This window comes from Plectropomus leopardus, chromosome 6 (assembly GCF_026936395.1).
Source record: "Plectropomus leopardus strain MGB_pleo_1.0 chromosome 6, ASM2693639v1, whole genome shotgun sequence".
In the NCBI taxonomy this organism is placed as follows: domain Eukaryota; kingdom Metazoa; phylum Chordata; class Actinopteri; order Perciformes; family Serranidae; genus Plectropomus; species Plectropomus leopardus.
The window spans coordinates 493003-504934 of record NC_142181.1 but is presented as its reverse complement, the minus strand read 5'-3'; the positions used below and the strand labels follow the sequence as shown (position 1 = coordinate 504934).

Sequence of the window (11932 nt, the reverse complement as noted above, 5' to 3'; positions counted from 1 at the left end):
ATAGATAGAAAGATATGCTGTCTGACTTTTTTCCGTGTTTTTAAAAGAAATCTTTGCTTTAAAGTTCGGAGGTTCAAATGTTTGTTGTTTTAAATGTTGAAAGGCGTCTGAAGGCAGCACAAGCAGACTGATACTGATCCAGGTTTCAAAGGGTTAACATTTTCTAAACGACTCCTTTACTATCTTTGCTGTCAGAGATGATTTAAAAACATTGTTAGTCACGTTTAACCCTTTGAAACCTGAGCAAATTTGCATGATTTCTTTGAAAATAAAAATAACTGATAAATTAGTTGATAATAATTTTTAAAAATATGGAAATTTTTCAGAAAACTATATTTATATTATATTCATTTAGTTTTTTACACTATTTCCTTTTTAATGTTGATGATGTAGTTATTTCCCTCTCTCTCTTTTTTAAAAGTAATTTTCATACTTTCATGTCGTCTCTTGTCAAGTTGCTCTCTGCGTTTTTAGCCAGAAATGGAACCAGTCAGCTCTGGTTTTTAAAGGTTTTAATGCAGGCCAAGGTTTCAAAGGGTTAAAGCCAGAAACAGATTATTAGCAGGCTGCTCGTATTAATATCTGTCAGCGAGGATCACGGAGGGAAGTTTAACAGTTTAAAGAGAAAGTTTAAAGCAGCCGAAAGAAAGGTAAATATAGAAATGTTGTCCCGGTGTTTCTGTTTCTAAGAATTAGGCAGCTTTTAGAACCTTTTCCTGTTTGTTTGTTTGTTTGTTTGTTTGTGCAGAAGTTTTAGGAGAAAAAGTGTATCAGTGTTTTTTTGGTTTTTTTTGGGAAATGACACTAGAATGAACAAATAAACCAATTATGAATGAATGAATAAATGAAGTTTAAAGACGTGTTAACACATCAGGAAACTCAGCGCGGAGCTCTGAACGCACGTGAACGCTCACCGTCGCTTCATTTCAGCCCCTGAACAACTGCGCCGGACACATTTTGTGTCTTTTATATTCTATTTTTCCTTTTTTTTAAATATTTTTTATCTTATGTTTTATTCTATTAAATTTACTATTTTTATTCTTCCTTTATGTTCATTGTTTTGCACCAAAACACAAAGTTGAATTCTTCGTAAATGTCATTGTACTTGGCAGTAAAACCCCATTCTGATCCTGAATATTAACCCTTTTAAACCCACTGCTACATCACTTTTCACACATATTTAACCCTTTGAGCACTGAGCACATTTCTCTTTGTAAAAGTATCTACTGAAAAATATTAAGGAGATGAAAGAAATGAATGAAGGAAAACTATATTTGTAATTTCATAACTGCATATTTAAAATGACATTACTTTTTTCCAAGTCTTGTTTTTTTTTCCTTTCCTTTTTTATTTTTTTAATCCTTTTTCCTGCTCATTTTCGGGTCATTTTCTTGCACTTTTGACTCATTTCTGTTTGGCTCATTTGTTGCTCAGTGGCTGATATTCCTGAACATGTTCCTGAAGGAAATCCTGACATTCTGCTCAGGTGTCTGAACTCTCTGAAACACAATAAAAATCGAGCACAAACCCTCAAACCAACTGATGTTGACATTTATTTAAAAAGCCGAAAAACATTCACATTTAAATGACAGCGTCTGCCTCGCTGCAGTTTTCATGTTGCAGAGGATAAAAAGACATTACATTTTACCAAAAAGAAGATGTTGTTTGCATAAGCTGCAGATTTTGAACAGCTGGAGTCCATACATCAAAGGGTTAAAGAGCGGCTGGCAGATGAGCCAGTACAGCGACAGGAAGACGCGCAGCATGTTGGGAACGCCGCTCATATCAGCCCTGCTCTGTAATATTTCAAAGCAGCAGCCAAAAGAGAAGTTGAGCAGCGAGGCGAGGTGAGGTGTGCAGGTGCTCACGGCTTTCTGCCTCGTCCGTCTGGAGCCCGAAAAACAGACTCTGAGGATTTTAATGTAGGAGAAAAGGATGGGGAGCAGAGGGACTGCGATGGTGAGAACGATCCCGAAAAGTCCATAAATGTTGTTGACTTTGGTGTCAGAACACGCCAACTTCACCACTAAGAAATTATGACAATACAAACTGTTAATGACGTTTCCACACAGCGTCAGGCGGACGCTCAACGATAACGTGATTAAAAATTTAACAAAAGAGTACAACCAGATGACGGCGACGAGGAGGAGCGCCTTGTTGAACGTCATGCGCGCGTTATACCGCAGAGGACAACAGATGGCCAGATATCGGTCGTAAGACATGACGGCCAAGGTCAAAAACTCAACGTGGAGACTTCCGGTCATGGCGGACGCAGAGTAAGCGCTTCACCCCCCCTCTCTCCTCATCTTACTGCACACAGAAGCATCGCAGCGTGACTACAACACCACGACACGTCTTGAAATGGCAAGTAAGCACGCAAAACAAAATAAAAAAGACTCTACGCTCCCCAACGATGCCGCTGCTAGCGAGATTAGCATGGCCGCGCAAACGAGGCTCTTAGAAACCCACAAGGCCGAGCTAGCATCGGAGTTTAAGACATCTTTCTCATCTCTGGACCTTGTTCAAACCACTGTATCCAGCCACGGCCAACGCATTGCCTCATTAGAGACCAACGCAGACTCACTAGACGGTCGCCTGGCTAGCCTTGAAGCTACATGTACTGAGCTAACCGCTGTTAGCGAGAAGCTAAAAGCCAAGGCGGCTGACCTAGAGGCTCGCAGCCGCCGCAATAATGTCCGAATTATTGGACTTCCCGAGTCGATTGAGGGCCCACGACCAACCGACTTTTTCTCTGCACTGCTGTCCCAACTTTTGGGCGATGAAATACTACCGACACCACCCGTGCTGGATCGAGCCCTGACCCGGAAGCCTAAACAAGGGGAGAGGCCGCGACCTGTCATCGCCCGGTTCCATGATTACCAGACCAAGGAAAAGGTTCTCCGCGAAGCCTGTAGAAGGAGGTCAGAGCTGCAGTATTTGGGGAAACAGGTTGCCATCTTTAAGGACTTCTCCCCCGATGTGATGGCGCAACGGGCTGTGTATCGAGAAGTCATGGCCCTCCTCTACAAATGCGGGTTGAAACCCAGTCTCCACTACCCGGCGAAGCTATACATCACTGCGAGCAACGGAGAAAAAGTTCTACTTTCGTCGGTTGAAAAGGCTAAAGAATACCTTTCCAGTGAAAACACTTAAAAGGACCCTTGATCACACGGTAATGATGCCTGGCCCTCTGGCCGTCTGTCATGTTGCTATTTGTGAACATATATAAATGTGGACTCTACAATGCTAACGGCATGAATATTTCACAAGCAACGGATAGCTTGCTGCCTAAGACTGAATGTTTACGCATAGACAATCCCCTTTAAGCTGATCATCTTTATACTGTGTTGAATGTACCAGGTGTACTTCATGTTCAGGTTTGTTCATGTCGAATTTTTCATAGTCGTTAATGATAGTAAATATTTGTGGAGGCACAGTCTCCCACTATAAGGTTAGTGTATCCTTTTAAAGCCTGAGAGGCCTATTTTTCCATCAGCGCTATTTTCAGTGCTACTGATCCCACATGTTAAAGAGGCTTGTTTTATAATTACACTGCATTTCTCACTAGAGAGAGATTACCAGGCAATTGTGTATCACAATACTTCTCTCCTTTTATTTGTGAATCTCTCTTTAAATTTTGGGTTAATTTTGATCTGTGCAGCCTCCCCACTATACACTGTGTTCATGCACACTGTTTTTCAGTGAGACTGTTTTGTAAGAAGGTATCGTAAGGTCCTTTGGTTTAAGGCCTGGAGAATCAGAGTCAAGTTCGCTCAAAATGTATTATGTTCTGTTTCTGTTGAAGCGCTCTTATGCTCATAATCTGGAGAGTGGTCGAGCATTGCTTCTTCTTAGTGGGAACGGGGTTGTTTGAGCGAGAAGCAAGAAGCAAGATCTGCATTGTATCCAGGGAGATACTCAGGGTTTCCAATCCTACGAGGATTGGGATTTTCTGTATTTTTGTACGCAGGTATGTGTGTGTGTGTGTGTGTGTGTGTGTGTGGGGGGGGGGGGTCTGGTGTGCCCCCCCCCCTCCAGGGCTCAGTTAACAGTAGGACTGAGGAATGCCGATGAGTGGTACGAGCATCCGCCTCATCTCCTGGAACGTCAAGGGGATGAATAGTATTGTTAAAGCCAACAAGGTACTGTCACATTTACAGGAACTTAAGGGACACCTATTTTTCCTGCAGGAGACTCATCTGTGTAAATCTGAATTCTCCCGTATTAAGAAGCCCTGGATGAGTCACCTCTTTCACTCAAAGTTTTCAGAGAGGGCTAGGGGTGCAGCTATTATTGTACATAAAGACGTTGCTTTCGAACCTTCCTCTGTTGTTTCCGACCCAAATGGGCGTTATGTCATGGTACTGGGCAAGTTACAGAACACTCCTGTGGTCCTGGCCTCAATATATGCTCCAACTTGGGATGACGATAAATTTATATCTAAATTTTTTTCTAATATCCCAAACGTAGCAGATCATCACCTAATAATTGGAGGTGATTTTAACCAGGTCCAAGATCCCAATCTTGATAGATCATCCACCAAACAATCTGGCCTATCTAAAGCGGCCAACATGTTAAAGTTTCACGCAGACCAATTAGGCCTATCTGATCCGTGGAGAACCATGCATCCTCATACGAAAGCCTTCTCTTTTTTTTCACATGATCATAAGTCTTTCTCTCGGATCGACTTCTATCTGCTCGACAATAGATTGTAAGATAACATACTGTTGTGTGAATATCACAGCATAGTAATTTCTGACCATTCCCCTGTCTCCTTAAACATTAACTTTCCCCAGGGCAAATTGCCTACCAGACCTTGGAGATTTAATTCGCACTTATTATCTGAACCAAAATTCAAGGACTTTCTAACCAATCAGATTCAGTTCTTCCTCGACACGAACGATACTCCGTATATAGGTAGTGATATACTTTGGGGGTCCCTCAAAGCTTATTTAAGCGGTCAAATTATATCGTTCACTTCTGGCTTTGGGAAGTCGGAGCACTCTAAATTAAAACAAATATCAGACGAAATACAAAGGTTAGACACCCAATACTCTGCTGACCCCTCAGATGCTTTATATAAGAAACGAGTGCAGCTCCAATCACAGTATAACTTATCATCTTCTGGCCAGATTGAGAAACAACTCTTACACACCAAGCAACGCTTTTTCAAGCAGGGTGATAAAGCAGGCAAACTCCTAGCTTACCAAGCACGAACTGAGGCTGCATCCAGACTTATACCTAGGATTAGGGTAGCTTCAGATGCATTTGTTGACTATTACTCTAAACTGTATTCCTCCGAATCCTCTCAATGTGATGGTCCAAACCCCCTTGACCTGCTCTCATTTCCTCAAGTCAACCCAGCGGTCGTTAGCGACTTGGGTGTACCAATCACGGTCTCTGAAGTTAAAGATGCAATAAACTCTCTACAGAGCAATAAATCACCAGGTCCTGATGGTTATACCTCAGAATTCTACAAGACCTATTTTACAACCCTTGCCCCGATATTAATTAAGGTTTTCAATGATGCTTGGTTAAAGGGTGGGTTGCCATCCACGATGTCAGGGGCTTCAATTACACTGTTGTTAAAAAAGGATAAGGATCCGCTTCTTTGTAGTAGCTATAGACCGATTTTTCTCCTGAATTTAGATTTTAAAATTCTAGCAAAAGTTTTAGCTGGCCGCCTCCAGAGAGTCATACCATCCCTAGTCAATCCTGATCAAACTGGTTTCATTTCAGGGAGATATTCATCTTCAAACACACGCAGGTTACTTAATATTCTCTATTCGCCCTCTACTGATTCTCCTGAACTTGTTTTGTCCCTAGACGCTGAAAGAGCTTTTGACCGCGTAGAGTGGAGATATCTTTTTTACATTCTTAATAAATTTGGCCTCAGCCCTGACTTTGTGGATTGGATAAAACTCCTCTACGCCTCCCCCGTAGCCTCTGTCAACACAAACGGTATTAAATCACGCCTTTTCTCTTTACATAGAGGCACCCGACAGGGCTGCCCCCTTTCCCCGTTGCTATTTGCTCTGGCAGTCGAGCCCCTGGCCATTTGGTTGCGGAGTGAGAGCGGGTTTGAGGGTGTCACATGCCATGGACAGCTTCACAAAATTTCCTTTTACGCTGATGATCTTCTTTTATACATATCCTACCCTACCTCCAGTCTCCCTAAAATTTTAGATATTTTTGAGAAATTTGGGAAATACTCTGGTTACAAATTGAATTTGGGAAAAAGTGACTACATCCCAATTAACTCTGCCGCTGACCTTTTCCCCCATGGTCTCCCCCCCCTTTAGGAAGGCTGCAGACGGTCTTAAGGACCTGGGAATCCTGGTGACAGAATCATTTTCCCAATTATTTGCCAAAAACTTCAACCCATTACTCGAACGGTGTAAATCAGATTTGGCTAGATGGTCCTCTCTCCCACTCTCTTTGGCTGGGCGGGTCAACCTGATAAAAATGTCGCTACTTCCTCAATTCCTTTACCTCTTCCAGCATATACCCATCTTCATACTTCAGCTGATTAGTTCCTTCCTTTGGGGTAATAAGCGGGCACGAACTGGTCGAACAGCTCTCCGACTTCCTAAATCCTTAGGAGGACTAGCTCTCTCAGACTTTCGCTACTATTATTGGGCCTGTAATATCAACAAGCTTCTCCTCTGGAACACTGGTAAAGCTGCACCCGAACGCCCGCAGTGGGCTTTGCTTGAAGTTTCCTCCTCACATCTCTCTCTCTGGTCTGTGGTGTGCTCTCAACTACCAATGTTAATTAAACAGGTGAGCCCTAACCCAATTGTAACAAACACACTGATGATTTGGAATCAGTTCAGAAAAGCTTTTGGCCTCCACACTCAGTCTTGTCAGTCCCCAATTTCTCGCAATCATCTGTTTGCGCCTTCATGTTCTGATCCAGCCTTCCGTACCTGGTCTGAGAAGGGTCTGGCAACGCTTAACGACCTTTTTATTAATGGTGTTTTCTCCACATTTACTGACTTCTGAATCTACCCTGACAGAGCGGACACATGCAACAGATGTGGGCAGGCTCCTGCGGACTTTGTTCATATGTTTTTATCTTGCCCCAAATTATCTGAATTTTGGACAGCAATATTCTAAACACTTAGTAAAGCAACAGGCCGAACCATACCCCTTGAACCGCTTACTGCCCTCTTTGGATCGTACTCCTCACACAGTGTGTCCACGCGAAAAATCATAGCGTTCAGAAGTACAAGTACCTCAGAGTTCCTACGTCTAAATAACCGCTGAGAATAAAATAGGATAAAGTGGAGTTTACCATCATCCTCGTAACAGAAAGCGTCAATATGTTTGTCACTTTTTAACCCCGAATGGAATCATTTGTTTTCATTTCAGACGTTCGGCCTGAAATGATTTTCACGCTGCTGAGTTCACTGACAGCACTGTGCTCATCATGTCCCATAAAACCCTTCACCCTGACACAGAGACACGCATGTTACCTACAGCACACAGCTCAACACGAGCACGTTACGCACAGCTCAACACGAGCACGTTACGCACAGCTCAACACGAGCACGTTACGCACAGCTCAACACGAGCACGTTACGCACAGCTCAACACGAGCACGTTACGCACAGCTCAACATGAGCACAGTGCCTCAGTGAAACATATCTGCTGTTTATACCTTTATGTGACAGGAACATCACCCCACCTCAGTCAGCCCAGGAGACACCGTCCAACACAACACCGTCCTAAACAACACCGTCCAACACAGTACCGTCCAATACAACACCATTGTACGCAACACTGTCCTACACAATGCCGTCCAATACAGCACTGTCCTTTCCAACATAACACCGTCCAACATAACACAACACCATCCAACGCAACTGAGCACCGTCCAACGCAACACCACCCAACACAACACTGTCTAACACAACACCGTCCTACACAACACTGTCCAACACAACATTGTTTTAATGTTGAAAACTGCCAAGATCCAAGCCCTGTGTTAGTTTATGACACCTGCATTAAAGATAACTAATAGGTTTTGTGAGGATTACACATGAGGTCCACAATGAGGTCTAGTATGAAGTCTACCATGAGGTCCACAATGAGGTCTAGCATGAAGTCTACCATGAGGTCTACAATGAGGTCTAGCATGAAGTCTACCATGAGGTCTACAATGAGGTCTAGCATGGGGTCTACAATGAGGTCTACCATGAGGTCTACCATGAGGTCTACCATGACGTCTACCATAAGTCATGAGACATGAGTTTCATGTAGTCATTTTATGATTATTAATTTACGGGACTCAGGTACGGTCAGATCCAGCCGGCTCTGAATGATCTCGAAGGTGCAGCAAAGGAAGTTTAGCAGAGAGGCGAGGTGAGGCGTGCAGGTGGTGACGGCTTTCTGTCTCGTCTGTTTGGAGCCAGAAAAACAGATGTGGAAGATTTTCGTGTGGGAGAGTAGGATGGGGGGGCAGAGGGCCAAAGATGGACACAGTTGTGGCAAAAAGTCCATAAATGTTGCTGACTCTGGTGTCGGAGCGCGTCAGCCGAACAATCGGGTAGTTTCTGCAGTACACGCAGTTTATTGTGTTCCCGCACAGCATCAGACGGACGCTCAACGATAAAGAGATCAAGAATTTCACCAAACACAGCAATCACACGCCATAAAAGAGGAACACCGCCCTGTTACACGTCATGCGTGTGTTATACCGCAGAGGACGCCAGATGGCCAGATATCGATCGTAAGACATGACGGCCAAATTACAAAACTGCACATTTACATACGTGTCACCACGTACACACACACACACAACATCATCTTCATCCTCATCATCATCCTTATCATCATCCTCCTCATCATTGACATCTTCGTCCTCAACATCCCCCTCCTCCTCCTCATCATCATCATCTTCATCCTCCTCATCATCATCTTCATCTTCATCCTCATCATCATCATCATCCTCATCTTCATCCTCTTCATCCTCCTCATCATCATCCTCATCATTATCATCCCCAACCTCCTCCCCATCATCATCATCATCCTCCTCACCATCATCATCACCCTCATCCTCATCAGCTGAGCTCTGCATCATGACTCAATCCAGCAGCAGCCTCAAACAGCCGACACGTGACATCTCCGATCAGCTGCTGACCGTCGCAGCAACACAACATCTCTCACCTGACCTCCGTCGTCTGACCGCTCGCCGTCTGACCGACTCCCCGCTCGCTCCGCTGCTCCTTTTAAACGTCGCACGGCAGCAGTCTGATGTCATCGCCGCTGTCGGAGAAACAGGAAGCCAGTCAGTGATGGTTTGTAGCCATTGGTCTGAAAAAAACAACACCCAGAGAGCGAAACGTTCAGGTCACAGTGACCTTTAACCCCCGAAATCCCATCACTTCATCCTAGGGTTTAAGCACATTTCCAGGATCTTCAAATGTTTCAAGGATTTAAAGTAGTTTCTAGGATTTTCCACTTTTACAGGACGTTTCTTAGTTTTTCCAGACAATTTCTAGGCTTTGTTTCAGGAAATTTTAGGAAATCTTGAGGTTTTATGAACATTTCTAGGATTTATAGACAGTTCTATGATTTTATGACACTTGTTGGATTTTCAGATTTTCAAGGATTTAAGTACCTTTCTAGAATCTTAGGACATTTTAAGGAGTTTATTATATTTCTAGGATTTCAGGATATTTCTGTTTTTTTGCGGCATTTCTAGGATTTTAGGATGTGTCTATAATTCTAGGGCATTTCCACAATTGTATGAAATTCTAGGATTTTAAGACATTCCTGGGATTTCAGGACATTTCAAGGGTTTTAGGACATTAGGTTCTTCTCCCAGCGCTCGGTCAGGGGGGGTGTCCGACAGTGTCTTTTTTTGATCAACAAGCTCTGTTTTGATGCTGTTTTATGTCTCTGACACCTTATGGACACTAAAAGGACAAAAACTATTCACAGAGTCCATCACTTTATTTTTATTGTACAGTAGAAAATGGCTGGGGGCCACCAGGGGCCCTATCAGGGGCCAGATTCAGTGCTTTAGGCAGAAAATAGTTGGAATAAAAAACAGACCAAAGAACAACATCAAAGATTCCTTCCTGAAGGAGCCTGACCGACGTCTCGCTCATCAAAAGTAACCGAGTTCATACAAAAACCACCAATCACAAACAACAAGTCCGAGTCACCACCGGCTCGCAGGTCACACTGAGACGGGCTCCCGCTGCAGAGCTGACGGGCGGTGAAAGGTTCGGCTGTGGCGCCCCCCAGTGACCGCTTCAGAAAACAGCTGATGTGATACATGTGAACATCAAGGACTGACATGTGTCAAAAATGAGAGAAAAACAAACAGGCATGAGTCAGTGTATAGTTAACAGTGGCGGCTTGTCAATAGGGGGCGCTAGGGCGCCGCCCCCATCAAAATTACAGGAAAAAGTATAGACACACAGTACACATAAATCATGCAATAAAAAGTAATTATCACATCTGTGCACTCAGAAAATGTGTCTGACTTTTAATTTTTCAAGCCTTCCCATCCCATATTGGGTTTATTCAGAGTTGTTTTTTGTGCAGGCTGAAATACATATGTTTCAAAGGCGAGGGACGCCGGCCAAATGAGTGTGTATGTATGTCGTTAAACTTTTCTTCCATGTGACTTCACGGTGGTCTGCTGCGCCCGGAGGAGAATCAGCGCGTTGTCTGTCATTGTTCATCCAACCCGATTGATTGATGATACCTATCAATCAAAGTCACACCCCTGGCAGCGTAGACGCGCGAGCGCATCTGTCACAAACACAGTCAACAGACGACCCGCGCATACGGATGCAAACGGACAAGTCACCACAAGACAGGAGACAATGGCGGCAGCAAAACAAAATTCGGTTGTTTCTTTACAAAATAATAATTTCACGAGGCGTTCACTGGAGGAAAAGAAGCGGATTAAGGAGCTTGGACCGGACCAACCGGATTTAAAAATCCAGCAGCAGGCAAGTGACCGTGGGCGGAGTTACACCCGGCTTCTCCCGCCTGTGTTATGCTAAACACAGTTGGCTAACTGGATGTGAAGTTAGCAATGCTCTTTATTGCTTTCCCTGCTTGCTTTTTCAAAGTGTTGGCACCGAACCTCTGTGGACAACAACGGGGGTCAGAGACCTGAAACATCTCTCTGAAAAATGCAAACGGCATGAAAGTAGCCGTAGCCATCTTTACAACAGCATGAAGCTACAGTTTTCTGGCAGAATTAGCATGCTCTCCATGGAAAAGAGACTCGTTTGTGAAATGACAGATTTCAATCAGAAAGTCATTGAAAAATTTGCTGGCCTGAAGGAGAGGAGAGCAAAATTTATGTTCAAGTAGAGTTTATAGTTGTGTTGTAATCCCCACTCCCCAGTGCGCCCCCCCAAAATTTTTTATCACCAGCCGCCACTGATAGTTAATGTATATTTGTAAAACACAGACATTCAAAAATAGGATGTTCTAAGATTTTCAGGACATTGCAAGGATTTTTGTATGTGTGTGTATTTTTGGAAACCTTCGGGTCAGCGACCTTTAACCAGCAAAATCAAATCACTTCATTCTGGGATTTTAGGATGTTTCTCAGGATTTTCGGGAATTTCTAGGATGAATGAATGTTTCAGAGATGCAAGGATTTTTTATATATACATACATATATTTTTTTCATCATATTCATTCATATATTCATCTCAAAGCCCCTCATTATATGTTGACATTATGCATTTAACATTAAAAATTAAAATGTAAACTTCTAAAAAAAAATGTGTATGTTGTAAGCAAACACACAGATTTACAGATTTCACATTATAATGTTTTTTTGTTCCAAATTAGCAATAATGATATAAACATTTCTGTTTTTAAAAAAATCCAAAGGTTAAAAAATGTAGATAAAAACAACCAAAAAAAGCTGTCAAGGAATCAGATAGCTGAA

The 11932-nt window shown here is 43.1% G+C and overlaps 1 protein-coding gene and 1 pseudogene across 1 annotated transcript; both read right to left on the bottom strand.

Moving 5' to 3' along the window:
• Nucleotides 1-1637: 1637 nt before the first annotated feature.
• On the bottom strand, nt 1638-2264 carry LOC121965609 (olfactory receptor 2A14-like). Its single transcript, XM_042515744.2, has one exon. The coding sequence runs from the start codon at nt 2262-2264 to the stop codon at nt 1638-1640; it is 627 nt and encodes a 208-aa protein (XP_042371678.2).
• A 5755-nt stretch (nt 2265-8019) lies between these two features.
• Nucleotides 8020-10770, bottom strand: LOC121966415 (olfactory receptor 5M5-like; annotated as a pseudogene).
• Nucleotides 10771-11932: the final 1162 nt, after the last annotated feature.